The sequence below is a fragment of the Sphaeroforma arctica genome, assembly GCF_001186125.1.
Source record: "Sphaeroforma arctica JP610 unplaced genomic scaffold supercont1.186, whole genome shotgun sequence".
Classification (NCBI taxonomy): Eukaryota; class Ichthyosporea; order Ichthyophonida; genus Sphaeroforma; species Sphaeroforma arctica.
Window position 1 is genome coordinate 85,674 of NW_014040372.1, and position 24,485 is coordinate 110,158.

A 24,485-nucleotide genomic window follows, 5' to 3' on the forward strand; every position below is an offset into this window, starting at 1 on the left:
ATTTGTATGTATATTTATTCGTACACAGTAGATGTATTAGTATGGACACATATTGTGTTCTGTTGCACATATACACTGGGTCACCATCAATTTAGTTGTTTATAGACGACAATATGTAAATTTATAACCGTTCATTAGTATTACAGGATATGTATGGATGCTGTTTTGGTTTCTGCTTCATTCTTTGGCTAGGCATAGTTTTTTGTGGCTCGTGCTGGTCTAAATGAATACGCTCACACGTAGTTATAAAAACACATACTTATATTATGAATGCTTCTTGTATGTACCGAGAAATTCAGTATCACCACTGTATTCATACAAGAATGTATTTTACCTTAGAAATGCAGTCTATCTAATCCAAGTGACGTTTATTAATATTTTGAGAGCATAGATTTGTTTATGTGTGTAGAGTCCTTATATGTAAAAGTAGATTCAATCACACACTATATTTGATTTTCAACGTTGGCCTCCACAGTTCATCATTTGGGCAGTTGTCTGCATGTATGAGTTAGCCAGATGAATATTCACACTCGGGTGTCGGTCTTACTCACCCAACCATGTCCAAATGCATGTATCATGTGCGCTTCCCGTATATACTACTTCCACACACACTCGTGCACACTGCGCAGGGCTTATAGTTTTTTTTAATGCAATTTCGCCAACGTAATGACCACTTCACATTCTCGTCCATGACAGCCATGTGGATTGACGGAGTGTCATATGGACTGCCGGCGCCTGTCCTGGTGATTTCGGGTGACATGCCCCCAATGAAGCAAAACCTGGTGCGTTGTTTTTGGACACCTGTGTGAGCTGAGTACCAGACAATGCACATAGTCAGGATGAATGTGTGGTTAACAATGTCACTGGTACACGTGTTGGTAGTGCATGCTTAACGATGGCCAAAAGCAGAGTACAACTTCGTCTTTTCTGCTCACATAGTAGCTTGAAGTTTGGCATCATGGGCTTGAACATATTCCGGGTTCAAAGTACTGTGCATATCGAATCTCACGCTATGTGTGGTGTAAGATCTCCTGAGTGTATCATTCTTCGGAGGCGCAAGAACATGTTAGACACATATCATCCATCGTATATCGCTACATCGTCCCCTGTTGCGTGCGGGGTCATAAATAGATGCGGTTGCAGGTGATATAGAACCTCTCCACCCACGCATTCATTCGTTCACGCACACCACACCATGTGCCCACACACTCCCTGTCACTCTCACCTCTATAGCTCATGCACAAATACACTCACTGCCTTATGCTCTCAGTCATCATAGCTCAGTTGCACTTTCTCTCGCACTACCTTGGATATGCAGGACGACGATGTGCACAGTGCTATCATCATCTCCAATCACACAGTGGACTATGACTGGTACTGCTTATGGCTGCTGGGCCGCGCCAGAGGCTACCATGGTGTCATGAAGATCATTTTGAAAGACTCTTTGAAGCACTTGCCGGTGTTCGGCTGGGGGTGAGTGTGTCTACCTTGGTCACATGTGGAAAGTGACGCTGTTGTGCTGTGGGTGACATATGGAGAGTTCTTCTGTGTAGTGATACGTTCTTGTACATATCCAGTTGTGGGATGTTTCGTTCGTTAATATGTTACGTATGTGCACTCATGCTTTATTTGAGTAGAGATGCTTGTGCGTGTACGGGTTGGTGTGTATGTGTGGGTGTTTTTGTGTTGCTGTATCATCTGATGGCTGATATACATCACACGACTCTCGAGTATTTTTGAGTATTTTGACTATTTATGGCCGTTCACAAATTTGAACAACTCTCAGAGTGTCTCCGTCGAGCGTTAAGCCGTGGCGGTTGTCGTCTGTACTGCTCACAATCATCCCTATCACCACTGCTCATGGCCATAGCAGTCACCAGTCATTTCACATCGTCATAATTTTTGTTTGTTTCACACACCCATCGCATTTTTTATTCTTTGGCCCGTTCTGGTGCCCACTATGCGATGACTTGTCAATGCCCACAGTTACTCTGGGTGCCGTGTTGCTTCCCCTGCCTGAGGCTATCCTCACGCACCTTTTTCGCCCCAGCTGGCGTTCATTGTGCCGTGTTCGTTTAGACATCGCCAATACACCACATGTGGTTATAGTAGACAGTTCCGAGCATCCACTTCCCACCTTCCTTGGCTTCTCCCTCTGCTCACCATCCCCTTGATACCCTTGCTTTCCGTAGGATGCAGTATTTTGAGTTCATCTTCCTGGCACGCGACTGGTCCAAGGACAAGCACAACCTCTACAAACTGCTGCGGTCGTTTGTACATGATGACATGCCGCTGTGGCTGCTGCTCTTCCCCGAGGGTACCACCATTTGCAAAGAGAGTCTGGAGAAGTCTTCTAATTTCGCAAAGTATGTGATCGTATGTGCGTGTCTGATGTACTACACGATGGTGTGCCTATGGCTGTGTGTTCAGTGTGTCTGTTGGAATGTTTGACTACGGGTGGATGCATGTTTTGTGTCACTCCGTGTGTGGGCGTAGGCAACTAAATTTTTATGACTGTTGTTCCTTGACAATGTATTTCTTTTATGGCTTGTCAGCGTGCGAAAATGTCACCTGTTGGGATGGACTATCCCAATGCAGCAAAAGAATATCGGGGATGGAGGATGCAAAGGGCCAACCAAATATGTTTTAGGGTTTGTCTAGGTGTGTATTAGGTGTGAGTCCGTTTGGCTTGCCGTTCTTGGATGAGGCGTGTGTCCGTGATGCGTGTGTTGGTCGATTTGTGCTCTCTTTCTGATGTATACGTGCAGGTGTGCATAACCACACGTGAAGGTTATCTCCATTTGCCCCAATGCCCATACCCATTGAATCAACTTTTATGCACAGGAAAAGCGGAAGAAGAGTGTTTGATAAACATCTACTGAGCCCGCGAACCCGCGGATTCGATGCTTGTTTGGACGCGATGAAAGTAGGCACGCCGACAGTGTATGACATCACGATGGCGTACGACAGCTACAGCGGCGAGATCGTAACGAATGATATGGGTATGTTTGTTGGGGTGTTCTATTGTAACCAATGATATAGGTATGTTTGTTGGTGTGTCCTATTGTTACCAATGATATGGGGATGTTTATTGGAGTGTTCTATTGTAACCAATGGTATGGGTATGTTTGTTGGGGAGTCCTATTGTAACCAATGTCATGGGTATGATTGTTGTGGTGTTTCTATGACTTCGGCTTTCACAACTATTTCAAAGTATGTTATTTTGTTCTCTACTTCCTATAACCGAGCACTTGTTGTTTTTCCCCATTCACTTATTGTTTTTTCTCATGTTCCTGGTTAGTTGGTTTTTCTCATCTCTGAATGTACCGTGTAATATCAGTTTAATGCCTGGAACAGTTTATTATCTGCAAATTTGCGACGGCATGAACCTACACGAGGTTGTCACTGTATAGTGGAGTTTGTGTTCATTCTTTTTGGGTCTCCGGTAGGACTGCGACAAACCGCAACGCAAATTCAGCACAGGTGTGAGCGGATTAAGCGCATGGGTGGCCCTTGTCTGTGGCACCAAACAGCACATCGCTGTATGCGCCAAGCAAAACAATCGAATGAACACATCACATGTCTAACAGATGCACGAAACATGGTCACACTACCACTGGGCCATAGCGCATACCATACACCACAGACATCTCTCACTCACATGCGGTCGTCTGTCCTTTGTTGCGGCCGCACCCACAGGCTACAACCGAAATATAGACGTGAACATCCCTACAATGCTCAAGCTGCTGTCGGGCGAGAGGTGTCCGTTTGTGCACTTCCACATCCAGCAAATTCTGTACGAAGACATAGATTTACACAACACAGAGAAGTTCTTGGACGATCTGTGGGCGGCGAAATATGACCGCATGGAGCGGTTTACTAAACTTAACAAATTCGCTGAGGAGGACACGGGTGGTATGTGTTTAGTCACTGGTGGTATGTGTTTAGTCACGGGTGGTATGTGTTTACTCACTGGTGGTATGTGTTTAGTCACTGGTGGTATGTGTTTAGTCACGGGTGGTATGTGTTTAGTATGTGTTTAGTCACTGGCGGTATGTGTTTAGTCACTGGTGGTATGTGTTTAGTCACTGGCGGTATGTGTTTTGTCAGTGGTGGTATGTGTTTAGTCACTGGTGGTATGTGTTTAGTCACTGGTGGTATGTGTTTAGTCACTGGTGGTATGTGTTTAGTCACTGGTGGTATGTGTTTAGTCACTGGTGGTATGTGTTTAGTCACTGGTGATATGTGCTTAGTCACTGGTGGTATGTGTTTAGTCACGGGTGGCATGTGCTTAGTCACGGGTGGTTTGTGTTTAGTCACAGGTGGTTTATGCTTAGTCTCAGGTTGGTTGTGCTTAGTCACGGGTGGTTTATGCTTAGTCACAGGTGGTTTATGCTTAGTCACAAGTGGGTTGTGCTTAGTCACAGGTGGTTTATGCTTAGTCACAAGTGGGATGTGCTTAGTCACAGGTGGTTTATGCTTAATCACAGATGGGTTGTGCTTAGTCACGGATGGTTTGGGCTTAGCGACGCATGCAGTGCTATGCAGTGTGATGTGTTGTGTTGTGGCATGGCAAGCGTTGCATTTGTGGGATTTCGGCTGTGCCCAGCTGTGGGGCATCTGCGTATAGTGGCTGTTTGTGGTGTGTATACATTTGGGTTGGTGATGGTATTGCCGATTTTCCTGCCTCATATTCTACTCTTCTCAAGTGTCACGGTATCTTATCCGCACCTACACTGTAATAAAAGTTGTTGTTACAGTGATTGTGATTCTACATCATCGCAGCTTGGAAGGTGTGCTACAGCAGCCACTGCATCATCATAGAACACTCCGTCTGCGTAAATAAAAGTATCAGACGTATGCGATCAAATGACAAACATAATCATAGCGTACAAATGTTCATCCCCCCCTTCTCCTTCACCCACACCCACCTTTCAATACGGATATTTCTTTTACCGGTTACTAATATTGTGTTTATAATGGGCTACAATGACAATCACTACACAGGCAAAGCCATTCACGAGACTGTAGCCATCAACCCCACATCAGCCATCATTGCGTGGGCGGCGGCTATTCTGGGCTCTTATTGGACGGTATGTGCCATGGCAACCAGTGCCACTGAAATGATTGGGGCGGTTGATTAGCAATGGCTCTGAAATGGGTTGTCGATTGAGAGCGGTAGTTCAAATCAGGCTGTACGTCATATCAATCGCCTTGTGAGTGCCCAATGGATAGCGGCGTAGCGTCTTATGCTGTGGATTGTCGGGAGTGTTGTGTGTTGAATCTCTGCAGTTGTGGGGGTTCCATAGGGTGTTCCTTGTTAAGCGTTGTTGTAAGCCTTCGTAACGACCCGCTGAGTATGCTTAGCCTTGTACTCCACTGTTTATAAATACAAACATTTATAGATATTATAGATAGGTCCAAACTCCATTGTTTATAAACAGAAACAACTATAGATATTATAGATAGGTCCAAACTCCACTGTTTATAAACAGAAACATCTATAGATATTGTAGATAGGTCTAAACTCCACTGTTTATAGATTAAAACATTTATTGATATTATAGATAAGTCCAAACTCCACTGTTTATAAATAGAAACATTTATAGATATCATAGATAGGTCCAAACTCCACTGTTTATAAACAGAAACATCTATAGATATCATAGATAAGTCCAAACTCCACTGTATATAGATAAAAACATTTATTGGGATTATAGATAGGTCCAAACTCCACTGTTTATAAATAGAAACATTTATAGATATTATAGATAGGTCCAAACTCCATTGTGGATATGCCTTCTGCTCTCATAGTATGCTCTGTGTATGAATTCAGCTGCTGTCATCGCCGCTGTATCATTCTTAAAATAGTACGAGTTTCACCCCACTCGGATTAAACGGGTGACAATTCGGTGACATCCTACCCATCTATAGACTGGCCGCACTAGCGTATAACCATATGCGTTGCGATTCATTTGAGTTGTGTACGTATAACGTACAATTAGCATATCAAGCATAAAACGTTTTGCTATCGATGGACCTGTAGCACTCACCGTTGCAGGCAGTGGCACACCCACAGCTCTTCCGTTCGTCTAACGTTTGTGCTGTTTTTCCCACCTGCAGTATCAATTAATAAAGTACCACCCGTACATCTTCGCCATCATATTCTTGCCGTTCGCCGCGTACCGTACGCTTTGCCGGTAAGTTATACCTGGGTTGTTGCTACTGTGTATTCATTTCAGGCGTTAGGCTTGTTCGATCAAATCACTGAATGATCGTATCCGAGATCTTAAGTTGCATTCCGTATCCACATTTCATTTACATTTATATTGTTCTATCATTGGTTTTCGGGCCTGTTCTGGACATATGCTGCGCTCTCATGTACCACTATAGCATACCATATTTATGCTCAGAATAGTCCCAGTGCTGTGTGAGGCATATGCTTAAAATTGCTTCGATACTTCGTTTTGTAGATATGATCTGTATTCGTGTGTTTTGATGTTATACTGTTTGTTGATGACTGTCCCTGATCATATATTGTTTATAATTGGTATGATTGTTGCTGATCATATACTGTTTATATTTAGTATGGATGTCCCTGATCATATACTGTTTATATTTGGTATGTTAGTTGCTATTCATATACTGTTTATATTTAGTATGAATGTCCCTGATCATATACTGTTTATATTTGGTATTTTAGTTGCTAATCATATACTGTTTATATTTAGTCATGAATGTCCCTGATCATATACTGTTTATATTTGGTATGATTGTTGCTAATCATATACTGTTTATTTTTCGTATGAATGTCGCTGATCACATACTGTTTATATTTAGTATGATTGTCCTTGGTCATATACTGTTTGTATTTAGTATTACAGTCATCCCGTTGGCGTGAGTGTGTGTCACCCAGATATACATACTTATATGCGCACTTTCTGTGGGCATTTACGGTTTGATGATGTTCCAATGTCATGCCTTTGTTGTATCGCTCATCACTTTAATTCGAGTTTCTGCCGATTTCATAGAACCATATTCTACTGACCATAGAGACCAATTCGTCGCACTAGTGGAATTGGGGTGTCTGCCACTGAGATTCGGGATGTCTGGAAAATTGCAGTCTTGTTGTCGTGGGTGTTTGGATCTCATTTGTAGTTTGGGACATGTTTCAGGCAACAAAACGTTTCCGATTTAAAACTACATGCTGATTGCTTCTAAATTAGCGAAGACTGTAACGACTAGTTTCTGCTATGTGTTCACTTGGCAGTTTTTTTTGTCGCAAAGCGAACCTTCACAATCTCTGAATAGGATGAATTTCATCACCTACGTCAGCAGCGTGATCTGTGTCACGTAGGCCATCGGTTTACTGTTACATCTGTGCACGATGAATATAGATTGCAAATAGTCAATGCCTGAGCGAATGTTGCCATGGTGCTTGATTGGGATGGCGTGTGTGTTAATTGCTCAAGCTTTGATATTAAATAGCGCCATGTTTGCTTTTCTATTGGACTATAGGCTGATTGACTGGGATTATGGGAAGTTTGGTGAACCCCTTGAAGCCTCAAAAGCGTCAGGGAAAAAGGAGCTGTAAGGAGTGTATACGAGACTAATGTGATTTTTAGTAAGGTGTATACCTTAACACCTATCAAGCGTATCTTATATGCTGTGAACAAGGCTCTGGCGCAGGTGCAACTCCGTGCCCCAAGTCGTTCTGTTCCCGTGTCACACACGCACAGGGAAGTTGGACTACTGAAAGTTAGTGCGACCACGCAATCCGACTGTGCCCAACTATGCACATTCGTGAACCAGTCCAAAGTGCCCGTCTCTACTTGATCAGGCGAGAGTACGACAAACGCACGTCGCATGGCACTATCCAAAGGTGCGACACTATATTGTTGTATTTCGTGGCCTCGAGCACTATCGCGCCAACATCTCGATACTACAGTATTTCAATTTACGAGGCACTGACAACACGTGTCATACCAAACGCTCTGCGCAGTCAATAAAACAACAAAGTACAATAGAGCATACGCCGCAGATTCATACTAAACAAGACTTTTTTTGTCCAGCAAGGCGAGTTCGATTTCGATTAATTTCCGACGTAACTAAGTCCTTCCTCGAACTCCGCGCAACTCCCATTTCCAGTTTTACAGTACAAGGCAATTGATGGTAGTATTACTTGGTGTTGTATTCTTGCTTTTTTAAATGTTGATTTTGCAGTGCTGTATATAATACCGCCATGTATGTTTATTTAGATTCTTTCAAACAGTTGTAAGGAACTAGTTGTCTAATCGTAGCAACCAGACTTTGGTATTTACGCTTAACAGTTGTTATCAGGGTGTGACCTGTATTACGCTTGGCAAGCTGGCAGTCACCAGAGTGGGGGTTATATCACTTCCGAAAGACAGTCTCTATTCACATTTCAAGTATGGGTGTAAGGGTAAGCATATTGTTTATTTCACCAGAAGGGTGATTGGACTGGCGTTCAGAATATTTAGCCATACAAAATTTAAGAAACAGCTGTCAGGTATTTTTATTTGTAATATATACAAACATTTTAATACTCTTTCATTCAAGTTGTCCGAGTGGTTAAGGAGTGAGACTTGAAATCTCATGCTCTCTGAGCGCGTAGGTTCAAATCCTGCACTTGAAATGTTTTCTCATTTTTTTCCGCCACTTTGTACAAATTAATAAACAGTGGCTTTATTATTGCACTTCAAAACATAGCCTTCTAAAAATAGAAACTTAAAAAACATAGTTAAGAATAGCAGGCTTGAGTTGCTGGGCGGTGGTCCGCAGCTAAGTGCTGCAGTGCTGAACTGCTGACTGATGACACATATTTATTTATTTTGAAAAATATTATGGGGAAACACAGAAACAGCTGTTGGGAAAGTGTCAGAAAGCCTTTTTGTGTTCTGTTTTCGACTAATAAATATAAAAATATAATATATATAAAATACTGATTCCTTTCCATAGCCCCCAATCCCCAGTCCCCACTGTACAATTTAGGAGGCTATGCCACAGCGATTATATGTATATCTAAATTCCGGATGCCTGTATTTACGTCCAAGGATCGCATCTCCGCAAATATCTGGTCCTAAGTGGCTTCTGTGTAATCAGGTATAACCTAGAAGAACTATGAACGTATTTCTTTGTTCATTTGATGGGAGAACACAAGCAAAGTAGTACATGTTCACGTTAATTTCATTGGGTTCTAGGCGCTCTCCTTCTTCAAAATTAAGATGGCTAGGCGTATTAGAACTACAAGTTTATATTAATTCGTTTGGCCTTGTTCATATTTCATATCGAGAACGAACCTCTAACAATCACGTTTGAGATGGCTTTTATCTAGCCAAGCAATTTGTATCGCATTGCAGTCTAGCTATATAATCTTTACTGGCGAGACTGGACAATTCGTCGATAGTCACACAGTTCTGAACGTGGACGGTATTTGTATCACCACTTTGTAGATGTTGTTATCATCTAAGAGCTTCATCTAAGGGATTTATGTGCGTTCGGAATAATTCGGTCCGCGCGAGTGCTGTAATACATCTTGGTGAAATCTCAAACTACGAGCCCTAATACCTAGAGATTCAACGTGTATATTACTGACTGGCTAAGTACTACTCTTCGTACAGTTATCCCATCTCATATCTATCCCACTTTCTAATACGAGTTTTCACTTTTTTGGCATTAACTTGCAAACCCCGTTCTTTCACCTCAGCAATCATGGGCAACATGTTACCGCGTGTGCACCTGTGGGAGTGGCACGACTTGAGCTGGTTTCCCAATCAGGCCCGTGCGCATGTAATGGAAGTTCTGGCTATAGGCTGGATGACCCCTCCGCTGTATCTCATAGATGTTGCGCTGCAGCAGTTGCGTACCGTTATGGAGACAACGGGACGGACGCATGTGGTCGATTTGTGTTCTGGTGGTGGCGGCCCGATGATCCACGCCGCCAAAACCGACATAAAGGTCACACTCACAGATCTCTACCCACAGACAGAGCTATGGGAGAAGCATGCACTGCGGTCAGATGGCAACATCACGTACAAGGCCGAGTCAGTGAGTGCGTTGGCTATGCCTCAGGGTATAACGGGTCTACGCACTTTGTGGTGTGCGTTTCATCACTTCAGGCCTGAGCAAGCCACACAGATCCTGGCCAGTGCCGTGCAGTGCGGCGAGCCAATTCTTATTTATGAGCTCACGCGCCGGTCGTTGGTGCAGACATTGTTTATCGTGCTAGGTACGCTCAATGTCTCATTGGTATTCCCGTTGCTCGGATGGCTGTCTATGGACTGGAAGAGTGTCCTGATCACGTATGTGCTCCCTCTGTACCCATTCATAGTGGTCTTTGATGGAATGGTGTCATGTATGCGCACGTACACCAAAGCGGAGATGGTAGCCATGGTCGAGAAGGCTGATCCTGATGGATCCTTCACTTGGAAGGTGCAGGAGGTGCAGGTGCGGTGGTGGCTGCCTGGAATGAATATGATCTCCCTGATCGGACTGCCCAAATCAACATCCGGCATCCAAAGTAAAGCCTGAACTTGCGCAAGGGGCGAGTGATACGAAGTGATGTACAGAAGCCTGAGAAATTGCTGGTGATAGACTTCAATAGTAGACCAGCTGATTGTTTTCCAGTCAAGGACAGACGCACAGTCCACAGCAAGATTAGACAGAAGTTCTTCTTGGAAGAACCCTATTACGGAGCTCGGCAGAGAATGAGTGATGCGATATAATCGACCATGTCCTGGATCATCGAACGTTTATTTCGTCCATACGTTTCCAGTTGCAGATTTGGCGAATGCCATGCAATTGTAATATATTTGCCCACAACTAGGCGACGAGTACAATGTTAAGGCAGTAGCTGCCTACCCGCTCCTTATCACACCGACTTATTGCCCGGTGTTTATACTAAAGGTACTGCACAGAAAGGATATCTCATTGTGGCGGTCCTCTATCTTTTTAACTATATACAAGGTGTAAATATTTATACTGGCGCTATCAGGTGAAGGTGTTGCACAGCAAAGGATAGCCCATTGTAGCAGTCCTTCTGTCGTTTTAACTACGAGGAGCAAATATCGTCAGTTTGCAGCCGATTACTATGCGGAGTCACTCGTTCCCATTGGGGACTGACTTATTTTATTATATATTGCATACATACTCAAAAACCAACTTTTGATGAAAATGCATTGCCCGTCAATTTGTTTCCATCTGAATAAAGGCTGGTCGCACATGCTGATCTACATCCGCCATAGTAGTGTCATGAATTGCATGTAAACTAAATATTGGGTTACCAGCTAACCAGCATGTTCGTAAATATATATAAATAGTCGTAGAACCTCAATCCGTTTGAACGTGAACGATGATTTATTTTCAAAAAATATATTTTTCATAGCCTTTTAAATTGAAGCATAGAAGGCTATTCTTTGTTTCAATTTAGAGGGCTAAATATGACAGTATGTAGTATGTGTTTTTGTTTATAAAAAAAACATATATAGAAGGCTTTTAGTACTGTATGTAAATTTATTTATTTATTTAAATTCTGTGTTTGAAATTTGAATCATTACGCAACTGGTACCAGGATAAATACGTATTTATTTATGTAAATATTGAAAAATATGTATTTACCTTTAAAAAAAATAACCCCCCCTGTTTGTTGTTGTTTTTTTAAAAAAATAAAAACAAAATATTTAGTTATCGGTTGGCTATGATTGATTGAATGCAAGGTTGCATTTAGACTGATGTTTTTGATATTTGCATTTTGGACCGACAGGCGACTGCAGATTTCAAATAAAGCCAAACACATCTGCAGCAACTCAGTGCATGTCAGCTGCAGTTGAAGGCGTTAGTGTGCCTTCACCTGTACTTCTGTGCACAGTCAACGATGTGGTTGAGAATGGCAGCAGCTGCAGCTGCTCTAGGGATCGCTTCCTCAGGCGTGTCAGATATATTCAAACTTAATAAAGTACAAGCTGATTGTCTATCTCTAGGATACTTAGGATGCGTGTTGTGCAATGTGTGTGCACATAATAGCGAAGTGTATATCCACCTGTTCCTTGAGAGCCGCAAGAGACAAACTGTGTGGGATATCAATTGTTCGGTTGTCTAAGTGTCGCTTGCTTTAAACCCCTCTGATGCTTCTTCACAACAGCGGAAACGCACCTCCTCATCGTGCAACCAATGCATCGGGCATACCGAAAAAGGTGGACGAGGCATCGGGTAGTATAAAAGATGCAAGCGATTTCTATAGCCTATTATGGCCCGGGCATACAATGTTAGGAACGGATAGAAGGCCTGTAGTGACCAACAAGCAAGTTCTTCTTGCTCTGGTTCGTACTCGTCGTGGTCAACTTGCCACAGCCACGGTTCTGTTTATCCTTCAGGTATTTGTTTGAGACCTTTGCACGTCCATATGAGATTCATCAGCAGCTCAACCACTTTTGGTTTTGGACAGCTTTGTATATTAGGTCTCAATTTGCGATTTCATTTAACACTGCATGCATACGTCGTGCTGTAGCACGCAGCCATCTTTTGGAGTTGATGTGCCCTGTTGTCGTGAGATCGTTTGCTCTGAAGTAATGATATGGTTCTATGGAGTGGAGCTATCAGATATTATCGCAGAAGAGTAGACCGGCACACGGGCATAAGTAGCCGTGTACACGAAAGTTTAAGTGGCGCAAGCAGATACCATCGCAGATGAGTAGCCTTGCATACATGTATAAATAGCTGTGTACACAAAAGGTCATATGAGTAGCCCTGCATACATGTATAAATAGCTGTGCACACGAGATTTTGAGTGGAGCTATCAGATACCATCACAGATGAGTAGCCCTGCATACGACTAAAAGTAGCTGTGCACACGAAAGTTCAATGAGATACCATCACAGATGAGTAGCCCTGCTTACAAGTATAAATAGCTGTGCACACAAAATGTCAATCCGATTTCATGGCATATGAGTAGCCCTGCATACATGTATAAATAGCTGTGCACACGAGATTTTAAGTGAAGCTATCAGATACCATCACAGAAGAATAGCCTTGCATACGACTAAAAGTAGCTGTGCACACGAAAGTTTAAGTGCCGCTATAAAATCTCATCGCAGATGAGTAGCCCTGCATATAGCTGTGCACACGATAGTTTGAGTGGACGATCAAATACCTTCGCACACAGGAGTAGCCCTGCATACTTGTAAAAGTAGCTGTGCACACGAAAGTTTCCTTCGGGCTTTACCTTGGGCAGACGTGATTGAAATCAGGTCAGCCCGCCCTACCCCTTCGGTTACTAGCAGGATCATAGCCAGAGTTAGTGCGTCATATCATAGACGTATCTCTCGAACCGAGCAACAGTACCACATACGGGCATCAAACTTGATACAACTCAGGAGGTGTGTGGGTACTCTCCACAGTTCGACTTTGAATATAATACTCAGAAACAATCCACCACCGTGTTAGATATTGAGGACAAGGTTGTAGGCAGCTTAGTTTCTAAGGATGTGCACATATCTGTATGCGTGTGCTGCTCACAAGCCGACATTCAATGTGAAATAGTCTGAGTGTTTAGAATCATACGTATGCGTATGAGTTTCATCTTGTGACATGGGCATATACGTTGTAGTGAAGGGCATGTGCACTGTTCGTTTTCTTAGAGGGCCATAGTACAACGGCTACCAACATTCCACGTGTCGTGGATGTAACTCGGACTAGCGCTATGAATTCGAGCGCATGTCGAAATATCTACTGACTGACCGACTGAGCTGATTCCATTACAGTGGCTCGGTTGATTCCCTTTCAGAGTATTCAGATATACATGACAGGTTGCTATACTGTACGCGCGTGCATGTGTATATAGAACACAAACCTACTCGTCGTTGCGATTATGTTTTGCATTAAAACTTTGTCTGGTTTCTCCGACGAAGCGCACGTAAGTATCATAACAGACACGTGTTTGTGTACTGAACATATGCGTGCTTTTGCTCAGAACATGTTCCTCTGTTCTTTACAGGCCATTGCTATTCTATCTACACCACTGTGTATCTACGCCCTATTGCTATGGCACTCAGGAGAGATAGGTACAGGTATGCACTCTGCATATGTTGTGGGCATTAGCTAGTTAAACCACCTACAGTATATGCACTGTGCACATGTCGTGGGTAATAGCTAGTTAAACCATCTGGTCATGGCATATATCTGTGTGAGTGGTTGTACATGACATATATCTCTGTGTGTGGTTGTACATGGCATGTAACTGTGTGTGTGGCTGTACAAGGCATGTAATTGTGTGTGTGGTGGTACAGGGCATGTAATTGTGTGTGTGGCTGTACATAACATATACCTGGGTGCGTGGTTGTTTATGGCATGTATCTCTGTGTGTGGTTGTACATAACATATACCTGTGTGTGTGGTTGTACATGGCACGTAGCTGTGTGTGTGGTTGTACATAACATATACCTGTGTGTGTGGTTGTACATGGCACGTATCTGGGTGTGTGGTTGTACATGACATACACCTGTGTGTACGTCTCTCTCTCGTTAAGCCTACTACTACAGTCTAATACATATTGTTTCTCGAACGCTGAACTGTAAAAAATGGGTGTATCATGAAGAACACATCTTCGGCATCTAGTCACAGTAATCTGAACAATCATTAAAGCTCTCTGTGTAATCCTGCTATATAGTAGTCATGGGCAGAAAATTTGGATTTGCCCTACGCCAAGATTCACCATGACAACTTTTCTTTCCTCTTATAACAATCACTACACAGACAGAGATGGGCGCACCGGGTATTTGCTCGTGGCTGCGTTTTTTGTGTTGCAGATCAGCGGCTTTTTCATGCTCAACCACATGAACCGAGTTGCCCGTCAGGCTGGTATGACACGCTCAACCGTATGGTGTCAAGTGTCAACGCGTTCAACCGTTGTGTTGCATTGTAGGGCTTTTTCTTAGGAAGAATTGCTCGAGTTTTGCTGATACAGATGAAGCGCAATTGCGTATTTGCATAATACAAATGAGGGCCATCTGCTATCTGTACAGTCAGCCCTGTGCATCCAAGAGCAAGGGTTTTAGGGTTTAAGGGCTCCAGAGTTTTAGGGGTTAGGGACCTAAAGTTTAGTGTAGGTTACATATATAAATATGCCACCCGATGTGCATGTTTTCAGTGCCACTTGACGTGTTTATGATACCCATAGTCAGAGAGGTTGTATTGTCCATCCTTGATTATGTGGGCAGTTGCATCTGGCCTAAGTAGGAGATTCCCACTGGTTGCTCTGGAATCCTTCAGCTTCCTCCTACCCGATCGCACGAGTGAACAGTCACACTCAGCTAAAATTCTCTGTGCGCACATAGGGTCACCTTGCACGGTCTTAAACAAACTGCTCATACTAATCCAGTGCTACGATCGTCCACATCATTCGCCCACTTTTTGGCATCGCACAAGATAGTTCTATTCACGAAACTACGGCGAAGCTTCTGAGCACCCAGCAGACAGTCTCTCACTACACACGCCACTGCATCACACAAAACTAATCCCCACACCACACCGCCCAAATCAAACTCATCCACCACAACGTGCACTAAACTACGCTCAACACCTCTCGAAAAAACCCATTCAGGTATCGCCTGCCAAGGCACGGTCGAGGCTGTGCTGTACGCTCGCCTGCTGGTATCCCCTGTGTATGGTGCAAACAGTCCCAATGCCGGAGAACTGGTGTCACTTTTTGGTGCGGACTTAGAGGCTCTGGTGCACCTGTGGAATGGGCTGCTGGGGCTGCTGTTGGGTCCCATTGAGCTGTTGGTCATCGTGGCGCAGTTGTACTACTTTGTGCAGTGGGCTGCGTTTGGAGGTAAGTGGCTGATATGTATTAAGGCTCAGTTGCAGACTCTTTCAATTCCCTGTCCGCGTGCATTTCGTTCGACTGCTTTCGAATGAAAACTTCTTATCGTGGTTTGTGCGCATGATTGCAAGTGACCCATCCTTTGCCTATACCTGCTCATTTACGTGCCATGCGCACTACACGTTCTATTCAAGAGTATTGTCCAATGGTGTACTCCGTTGTCACACACGTTATCCTTTTCTCGCAGCCATCGCGGTAGTGGGATGCGTGCTTCTGCTCTACCGGTTCGTAGGTATGAAGATAGATGCGGTGGCACAGTCACAAGCCAATCTGACAGCCAAACGGTACGGTGTACTGCACGAGCTACTCCATGGAATCAAAGACATCAAAGCAAGTGCGGCAGAGGCCCACTTTGCGGAGCAAATCATCGCAGTTAGAGCGAAAGAGGTGGGTATGCTGTCAAGTTGGGGCGTGCGTGGTGACATGGACTGTTGCGATGAACCGTTTGGGGGCACATAGCGGTCTGTGCTACTTATGGGCATCTGTGTGGTATTGCGTAGTCGTATAATGTAGCTAATCTTGAAAACATGTAGTCTGTAGTCGGTTGAGTTTGCGTAATCAGTTGTGGAAGCGAACAGCTATACCTTCGATAGTGGCAAAGAACATCAACCGGTACATTCTCTCATACATACACACCCATAAATATTCACACACACACACATAAATATTCACACACACACACATAAATATTCACACACACACACACACACACACACCCACATAAATTATTGACACAACTCTCCATCTACGGCTCCTCCCGTTTCTCGTTCCCAGTCGCGTACAACACGTAGACTTCATTTGCTGATGGGAGTGCTGAATGTGTGTGGCGATGACTCGGTGGACGTCATCTCCCTGGTGGTAATGGCTCTGTTGGCGCTGGTCATGGGCCAGCCTTTGCTGCCGTCCACCACGTTTACTGTGTGGATCATTCTGGGTATTCTGCACGGCAAGATCTTCAACTTCCCAGGTGTGTGGCATGGCATCGCATTGATCGTACTCAATTTGCGTATCTTGAATGGTACTTCATCTAAGCATCGAGTAACCTGGTGTTGTTCTGCTTGGGAATCTACCATCTAGTTTATCCTTTCATTTACGATCAGTTTGTGGTTACCATTTGTTTTTTTTGGGGGGGAGGTTTGTAATTTTGGTTTGACGATTTTATATTCTCGTGGGAGACATTTCACTTATTGTGTATATGCAGCAAACCATTGATATCTGTTTCTTTAAGACTTCTCAGGCCATAGCATTGTATTGTGGTTGTGGTCACTTGTACATGACTTGTCTCATCTCGGCTTTGCAAGTAGAGTTCTTCTATTGTACTATGGCTGTGGTCACTCGTACATGATACATCTCATCTCGGCTTTGCAAGGAAAGTTCTTCTGTTGTACTGTGGCTGTGGTAAATTGATCCATGTCCATCCAATGTCTGTTTTCTAAATAGAGTTTTTTGACGAGGCTATGGCGGCGTGGACGGCGCTGACACGCGTTGCTGTGTTTATATCACGCGATGCACTGTGCGCGGATTCAGCAGACACGCAGACTGACACCGCACAGCAGCACACACACAGCACACCACAGACTACTACCAACACCACAGAACAATGGTCTGGTGAATGGGCTGGAGGTGACAGTAAGGAGGAAGTAGTGGCAGGTGCGTGCGAAGGCAATACGGCACACCCAAGGGTTGACAGTGGATGTGGCACGGCTGCAACGAAAGTACAAGAAGCAGGTGGTGTTGTGGCACAGGGAGCTGTCAGGATATCGACTAATGCAGTGACTGTCGAGCATATGGATGCATTGGCCATGGGCACGTCACATGTATCTCAAGCATGCGGAGGTATGTGGCCACACACGTTCCATTGCACGTCCACGCCTTCTACCACCGAGACACCGCTTAGTGGCGGTGGAGCTCTGTTTGGCGTTAGTGCAGACTATCTAATGTCTGGTGAAGCCGTTAGTGGCAGCGTCTGTGTGACTCGTGCACACGTGCGTACTGCAGGTGTCGCCTGCGGATTAGCCACAGCACCTGTGCTTGCGCTGTGGAATGCACGCGCTGCCTGGTCAATGGGTGGTGAGAGTGCAGAAGTTGCGCATCAGCTCAACTCTGCGGATGGCAAACCCAACGAAACAGGCGAGTGTGGGTGATAGTAAGCTGTCCTTGCTTCTTGTTTGTTCGGTTTTCTTTTTACGTCCTTCGTTCTGGACCATTTGTGTGGTGGGTTATGGTATGCTTAACCCGTTGGTTCGGTATACATACAACTCAATGGTTTATATTTTGAACATTTCTATATCTTCAATGGTGTGGATGGCTGACATCAGTTACAGCAATAGCTGTGTGAATGTACAAGACAGCAGTGTCTGTCTGACGCACTGTCATTCGTTAGTGTGAGAATAGGTGTGTGTGAATTTAGGCCCATGGCTCTTTCGACCGTCTCCGCCAGGTGCAGAGTTGTATAGTTAAGGCCAATCGCAACAAACGTTCAATTAGTGAACAGCTGCATTTAACGTCGTCGTGGGCTGTGTTACCCGGACCAAACTCGCCCCAAATGCGCTCCACACAACGCTAACAATATACGAATGCGCCGATGATATACGTTCGCTATGTACACCCACCCACACATTGGCAAGCCCCACACTACTGCTGCAACACCCACTTCAACCCCTAACCCATTGCTTGTATCCTTTCTTGTGTTCTGCAGACTGTCCGATGGACCGTACGTCAACTGGGCACACAGCTGTGCCGATTGCACACGACAATACGCACAGCAAACATGGCCACGTCACTCGGCGCAAGTCTAACGGCAGTCACCACGTGCACGTGTTCGATGGGGTATGTGTCGTGTGGTTCAGGATTTCAGAGCTAAGATGCCGTGTGTGCGATACAGCTATTATGGCGCATGGTATACGAACACGCGCTGTTTTGGGCAACGCGAGGTTTATGGGCTATACATGTTGTGCGGACCTCTCATTACTCAGTGTAGAAGAACTATAAGCGTTAACATCACATGGCCATATCAGTCTCAAATGTGTGAGACACACAACGCTATGGGATAATCAACAGAACGCGATACACCACACAGTGGAAAGTAAGACCTAATCTACGCTTGCAGTTACATCACAGTGGAAAATAAAACCTAATCTACGCTTGCAGTTTGCGTAGAGTGCCACACATGTTTTGACATTGTGTGTAACAAGTATTATATATGTTCTATGTGATATACTTATCATGTGTTATATTTGTTCAATGTATCAAATGTGTTAATTTGTATAAAATGTATCATGTTTAGAAGTATTATGTGTACTATATGTAATATATGTGCTATACGTACTATAAGTATTTATGTGCTATACGTACTATATGTATTATGTGTGTTATATGTATTATATGTACTGTATGTATTAAATGTGTTGTATCTACTATATCTATTAAAATTATTGTACGTACATTATGTATTATACATGTAATAAATTTTATAAATCGTAGCCATCGCCTTGTGTACAGTAGTTGTCAAATTCAACACTTGCATGTGCTGATGGCTTTCCCATTTGACCCACAGCCACCCAATGAGGACAAACTGAACGTAAATGGCAATACACGACAACCCACTGACATCAGGCGACAGTCAACAGGCGATACACGACATGACATGACTCATATACGTCAACCGGTGGCAGCTACAGCTCAGTCTACGGAGGTTGTACTACAACCAATGGACGAAACACGACCGCCACGAGTGGCCCAGATATACCGTACTCGGTCGATGTCACTCAAGCGCAACCACCGCGCCAACTTTGTCGTCGAGGTACTTTCTCAGTGTCATACTACTCCACCTATCGTGCGCGAGTCCTCACATACATACCCCCACACTAGTGGTTTAGACTCTCAACTGGGGACAAGCGAACCATCCGAAACCGATCCTGTGCATTGAACGTGGACATATGTACTTACGCACCGAGTCTTTATTGCCAAAACCCTAAAACCCTAAAACCCTAAAACCCCTTTACTGTCATGTGCATTTACACACTACATTTGCGGTAGGCAGATGCATTGTCGTACAGATCCCCCGGAGACAATCCACCGGAGAGAAGGCGCTCATCAAAGTACACTGCACGGGCCACACGGGACCATCGCACTGACCACAGACCAGCAGCAGCTTCACTCCCAACACAGTCACGTGGCACACACAGAAAACAACCGGGTGAAGCAGGTGCAGTGGGTTGCTATGGGTTGTTGTGGGTAGTGTGTTGCTATGGGTAGCGGGTTGCTATTGGCACTGTGTGGCTATGGACAGTGTGTTGCTATGGGCAGTGAGTTACTATAGGCAGTGGTTTGCTATAGGCAGTGGGTTGCTATGGACAGTGTTACTATGGATAGTGGGTTGCTATGGGCAGTGAAAGCATTGAAACCGACACACGTGCAGTGTGGTGATTCTGATGTGTTGCGGGTTCACTGTGTGGTGTGTTGCCTTGGTTGCATTGTGCAATAAGCCCCACATGAAAGCTGTGACTTTCGTATCTGCTTTGGAGTCTTGTGTCCTCCATCCAGTTGTTTATCTATTCATCTTCCATCTAGTCAGTTACCTCTTCATCTCTTTTTCCAATATCTCCCTTCGTTCAATTCATTACAACGCTGGCTGACCAATTGTGCATCTCTGTCCTGTCACAAATGTCACATCTGTCTCTAGTCGCACCACTACAGAACATGAGTGTGAGTGTGCCCGACGGTTGTCTCATGGGCATTGTGGGCGTTGTGGGATCGGGCAAGTCCACGCTGTTGCAGGTGAGTGTGGGGTGGCGATTGATCACAGTCGTGTGCTGCCTTGTGGTTTATGTTTAGTTGGTTTATGTCGTGGTAAGAGTGCATGCGCTGAGCACTTTTGGTTTTATGGGTTAAGGCATAGGCATATGGGACGATCTTTAATCGGCTATCTATTGCAATATCTCCGATTGGAGCGGTGTTTCACCAACTCTTCCGTCTGCACAGAAGAACGGGCACACATCCGCCCACTCGAGCATCTATGCGCACCCACACACATACCAACAACCGTATCACACTCTATGCTGGCCTATATGTTAACGACCTTTTCATGCCTTATACACTCCTACAAACGGGACAACATCCATGCTTAGCTGCTAATAGGAGAGGTGCCTCTAGTGGAAGGTTGGCGCACCTGCACAGCCCCACGCATCGCGTACTGTACCCAACACGCGTGGATATTCCACAGCTCACTCAGAGACAATATTGTCTTTGGCGAGCCCTTTTGTGCCAAGAGATATGCGCAGGTGGTGCGGGCGTGTGCACTGCAGACTGACTTTGCCGCACAGCCACACGGCGACAGTACAATCGTCCAAGCGAACAGCCTCTCAGGTACATGTGACGGTCATGTGTTAAGTAGTTCTTAAGCGTAGTCCAATAGATGGTGGGAGTAATCTCCGCCCAATGGCACTTACAAACCGCTGCACACCTCAGCCACTCACCACGCGGCCCACCCACTGTACTCATTCACACAGGTGGACAGAGACAGCGCATAGGCATTGCCCGCGCGGCGTACAGCTCAGCGCAGACGGTGGTACTGGACGACCCCTTCAGCGCATTAGACGCACAGGTCACAGGCCACGTGTTCACCCACTGCATCGAGGGCCTGATGCGACACAGAACAGTGCTTTTCACCACCAACAACACAAAGTACGGCCGACCCCATCGGTTGCATTTGGGTTGCTGCGTTTTGGGCTCGCTTGCACCTTTTGGGCTCGATATAGGACATTGTTGAGAATTGGAAGTGAATTATCAGATATTTCATTGATTTTACTAGAGTGGCAAATGCGCGTTGTCCAGATGTGTCATCGTGAAAGGCTGTTTACACTTGTCATGAGATGATGAGCTATCATGAGATCATATCATGAGGTGATCTGGTAGTCAGATGATAGTTGATCATGAGATGATCTGTCATGACTTGTTTTAGGCAGTGTTCGTTTGTGGAGTGTGTAGTGGGTGTCATGAATGTTAATCTTATTGACAGTCACGTTTGCGTCTGATCTGTTGTTGCACAACTCGGTGGAGGTAATATATAATCATATGTTGTGGTAAAGACAATATATAATCATATATTGTGGTAAAGGTAATATGTGTATTCATATGTTGTGGTAAAAGTATCATATAAATATATGTTGTGGTTCATATAAATGTATGTTGTGGTAAAGATAATATACAATCATATGTCGTGGTGACGATAATATATAATATTAATATATAATATGATTATATGTTGTGGTAAAGATAATATATAATTATACGTTGTATTATAACTCCGCTAAGGAGTATAAATTGTCATATATATACTCTGTTCCGCCTCCTATATCGTCCCATAGGTTGCTTACGAACTGCGATCTGATTGGTGTGCTGAGTGAAGGGTCGGTAGTGGTTGATTCCTATAGCAACTTCATTCGAGCAACGGAAAGGAGCGCCTCCCGTCCCCACGCATCAGCTGCAGACATCCTGAGCAGGCTCACGGGTATGTGCACTGCGCTGGAGACGTTCAAACGAGTGTGTTGCAAGCGATTGAAGCCCATGGGCTGCAAAAAAGGAAACGCGCTTAAGAGTGTACTTTCCTATTAGTGGTTTGTATAAGGACGTAACATCAATTGCAAGACTCTCAACAACAACTGTGGTGAGGTTGCTTGCGTATGTAGAATACGAGTGTTTGTAGCTAGCTTTTGCCCCTCGTCATGTGACCACGTGGCCTATATCATATGTATGTATCATATGTTATATCATATTTATGTATCATATGTTATATCATATATATGTATCATATGTTTTGTATTTATATGTTCTATCATATGTTATATCATATATATGTATCATGTTATGTACACATATGTTCTATCATATATATATGTATCACAAGTTATGTAATTATATGTTCTATCATATACATGTGCTCATTTGTCATATCGTATCCATGTGTCGTATCGGCACATGACATGGATATGTGTTGGTGGAATTGTGTGCGGATGATTGTGTTGTGACTGCAAACGAATGGGCCTTCCCGCTGTATCTTAATGTATGCCGCATGAGCATTTACCTTTTTTACCATTTGGTAGATATATACAAAATATAATTGGGTTCAGGTTTTAGCCATGCGCACATGTGATACGCTTCGCACTAAAACACTAGCAACTTCACTCACATACGGAAACTCACCTTCGCACGGTTCTAGGGTTTATGTGTTTAGAAGCGGTAAAGCCTCAAACCGAGGTGCCGACACTAGATAACTGTACGTGTTTATCTAAATATCTCTGCTTGTTGTATGTTGTCTTCTACACACCCCAAGTGTTGCCTCTGAGTTCGCGACGTGGAGATTTGTTGGTGCGCAATTGTAAATTTCCGCAACCAAAAACACGAAACCAAAAACCAAAAACCCTGAACCTCAAAACAAGCAACCACATGCTTCTTACCTCTATGACATTCGAGAGGAAGAACAACCACACGAACATTATGTGGCATTATATGTCTGCACGTGAAGGCATGTGAGACGGGCGCGTGCAGAAGCACCCCCTGCACAGTACAGCTCAACGCGCATAACACTTAGCTGTGTCACTGCGAATGCATGTACCATCTACAGCAGTATTCTATTGAGCATGCCCAAAGTGTAGGTATATGGTTCAATAAGGGATGTTTATCGATACGGAATCGGCCCATGTTGAGCGTAGGCGTTTAAACACTGATAAGACACTGATAAGTGAGTGCATTCTGGTAACAGTCAACGGCAGTGCTAAATGCAACTCACAGGCAGCAGAGGAGACAGCCCTTCCGCACAGCAAGAGCCAACCAATGAAAAATGCGAACAACGGTGACGTAGACGATGGAGAATTTTATGGCATTTCACTGGACGACGACGACGACGACACCGATCACGACCAAGGTAGGTGTAGACATATAGGTATGTGTAGGTAGGGGTAGGTGTCTAGGTATGTGTAGGTAGGCGTAGGTAGGTGTAGGTTTGGACGTATGTGTAGGTAGATGTAGGTATATAGGTATGTACAGGTAGGTGTAGGTAGGTGTAGGTGTGTAGGTGGTGCAAGCAGTCACTCCAGCACATGCCTGGCTATGCATGCATGTACAGTGTGACACGCACAGGTAGGTGCGTGTGTAACTAGCCCATTCCACGAGTCGGGAAGTAAGCAGCGCGTGTGCATGTTAGTGAGCATACTAAGGAGAATCTATGAGTGTTTACAATAAACCCTAAAACCCTAGGTAAGCATATTAAGTGTCATCTCTGACGATAGACATACCCCTTCAACTGTGGCTATGCACTTACCTGTGTTTGTCGCTGTATGCGTGGGTATCTGATTTTTCTGAACGACTGCATACCGTAGAGAACTAACTGGGGGTTTTATCGCAGTCGTATTAAACCTCTACACTAGTGAGTGCATCTATTGGGGGGAGTCTATAGCGCTCAATATATATATATATATATATATATATATATATATATATATATATATATATATATTATATAATATATATATATATATATATATATATATATATATATATATATATATATATATATATATATATATAT

General features: G+C 44.1%; 4 protein-coding genes and 1 non-coding gene across 5 annotated transcripts in view; all 5 read left to right on the forward strand.

Moving 5' to 3' along the window:
- The window catches only part of SARC_03601 (hypothetical protein), an 8,897-nt gene extending 867 nt beyond the window's left edge, over positions 1-8,030 (forward strand). Inside the window, exons 2-9 of the mRNA XM_014302606.1 lie at positions 697-782; positions 1,319-1,473; positions 2,193-2,366; positions 2,845-3,002; positions 3,700-3,915; positions 5,008-5,093; positions 6,124-6,200; positions 7,519-8,030. Coding sequence (XP_014158081.1) covers positions 697-782; positions 1,319-1,473; positions 2,193-2,366; positions 2,845-3,002; positions 3,700-3,915; positions 5,008-5,093; positions 6,124-6,200; positions 7,519-7,594 — 1,028 coding nt within the window. The 3' untranslated portion in view covers positions 7,595-8,030. The remainder of the gene's footprint in view (positions 1-696; positions 783-1,318; positions 1,474-2,192; positions 2,367-2,844; positions 3,003-3,699; positions 3,916-5,007; positions 5,094-6,123; positions 6,201-7,518) is intronic.
- Positions 8,031-8,574: 544 nt separating this feature from the next.
- SARC_30071 lies at positions 8,575-8,656 on the forward strand. The gene has a single exon. It is a non-coding gene; the product is annotated as a tRNA-Ser (tRNA).
- A 1,076-nt stretch (positions 8,657-9,732) lies between these two features.
- Positions 9,733-10,551, forward strand: SARC_03602 (hypothetical protein; the record flags this gene model as incomplete). Its single annotated transcript, XM_014302607.1, has 1 exon — positions 9,733-10,551. One exon carries the CDS (start codon positions 9,733-9,735, stop codon positions 10,549-10,551), a length of 819 nt encoding a protein of 272 aa, XP_014158082.1.
- Positions 10,552-14,729: 4,178 nt separating this feature from the next.
- On the forward strand, positions 14,730-19,826 carry SARC_03603 (hypothetical protein; the record flags this gene model as incomplete). Its single annotated transcript, XM_014302608.1, has 7 exons — positions 14,730-14,874; positions 15,617-15,847; positions 16,086-16,285; positions 16,673-16,865; positions 17,339-18,028; positions 18,597-18,727; positions 19,455-19,826. 7 exons carry the CDS (start codon positions 14,730-14,732, stop codon positions 19,824-19,826), a joined length of 1,962 nt encoding a protein of 653 aa, XP_014158083.1.
- Positions 19,827-20,563: 737 nt separating this feature from the next.
- SARC_03604 (hypothetical protein) overlaps positions 20,564-24,485 on the forward strand; it is a gene marked incomplete at both ends in the record, with an annotated part of 7,665 nt that continues 3,743 nt past the window's right edge. Inside the window, 5 exons of the mRNA XM_014302609.1 lie at positions 20,564-20,677; positions 21,028-21,265; positions 21,409-21,583; positions 22,267-22,409; positions 23,661-23,822. Of these exons, the coding sequence (XP_014158084.1) occupies positions 20,564-20,677; positions 21,028-21,265; positions 21,409-21,583; positions 22,267-22,409; positions 23,661-23,822 (832 nt within the window). The remainder of the gene's footprint in view (positions 20,678-21,027; positions 21,266-21,408; positions 21,584-22,266; positions 22,410-23,660; positions 23,823-24,485) is intronic.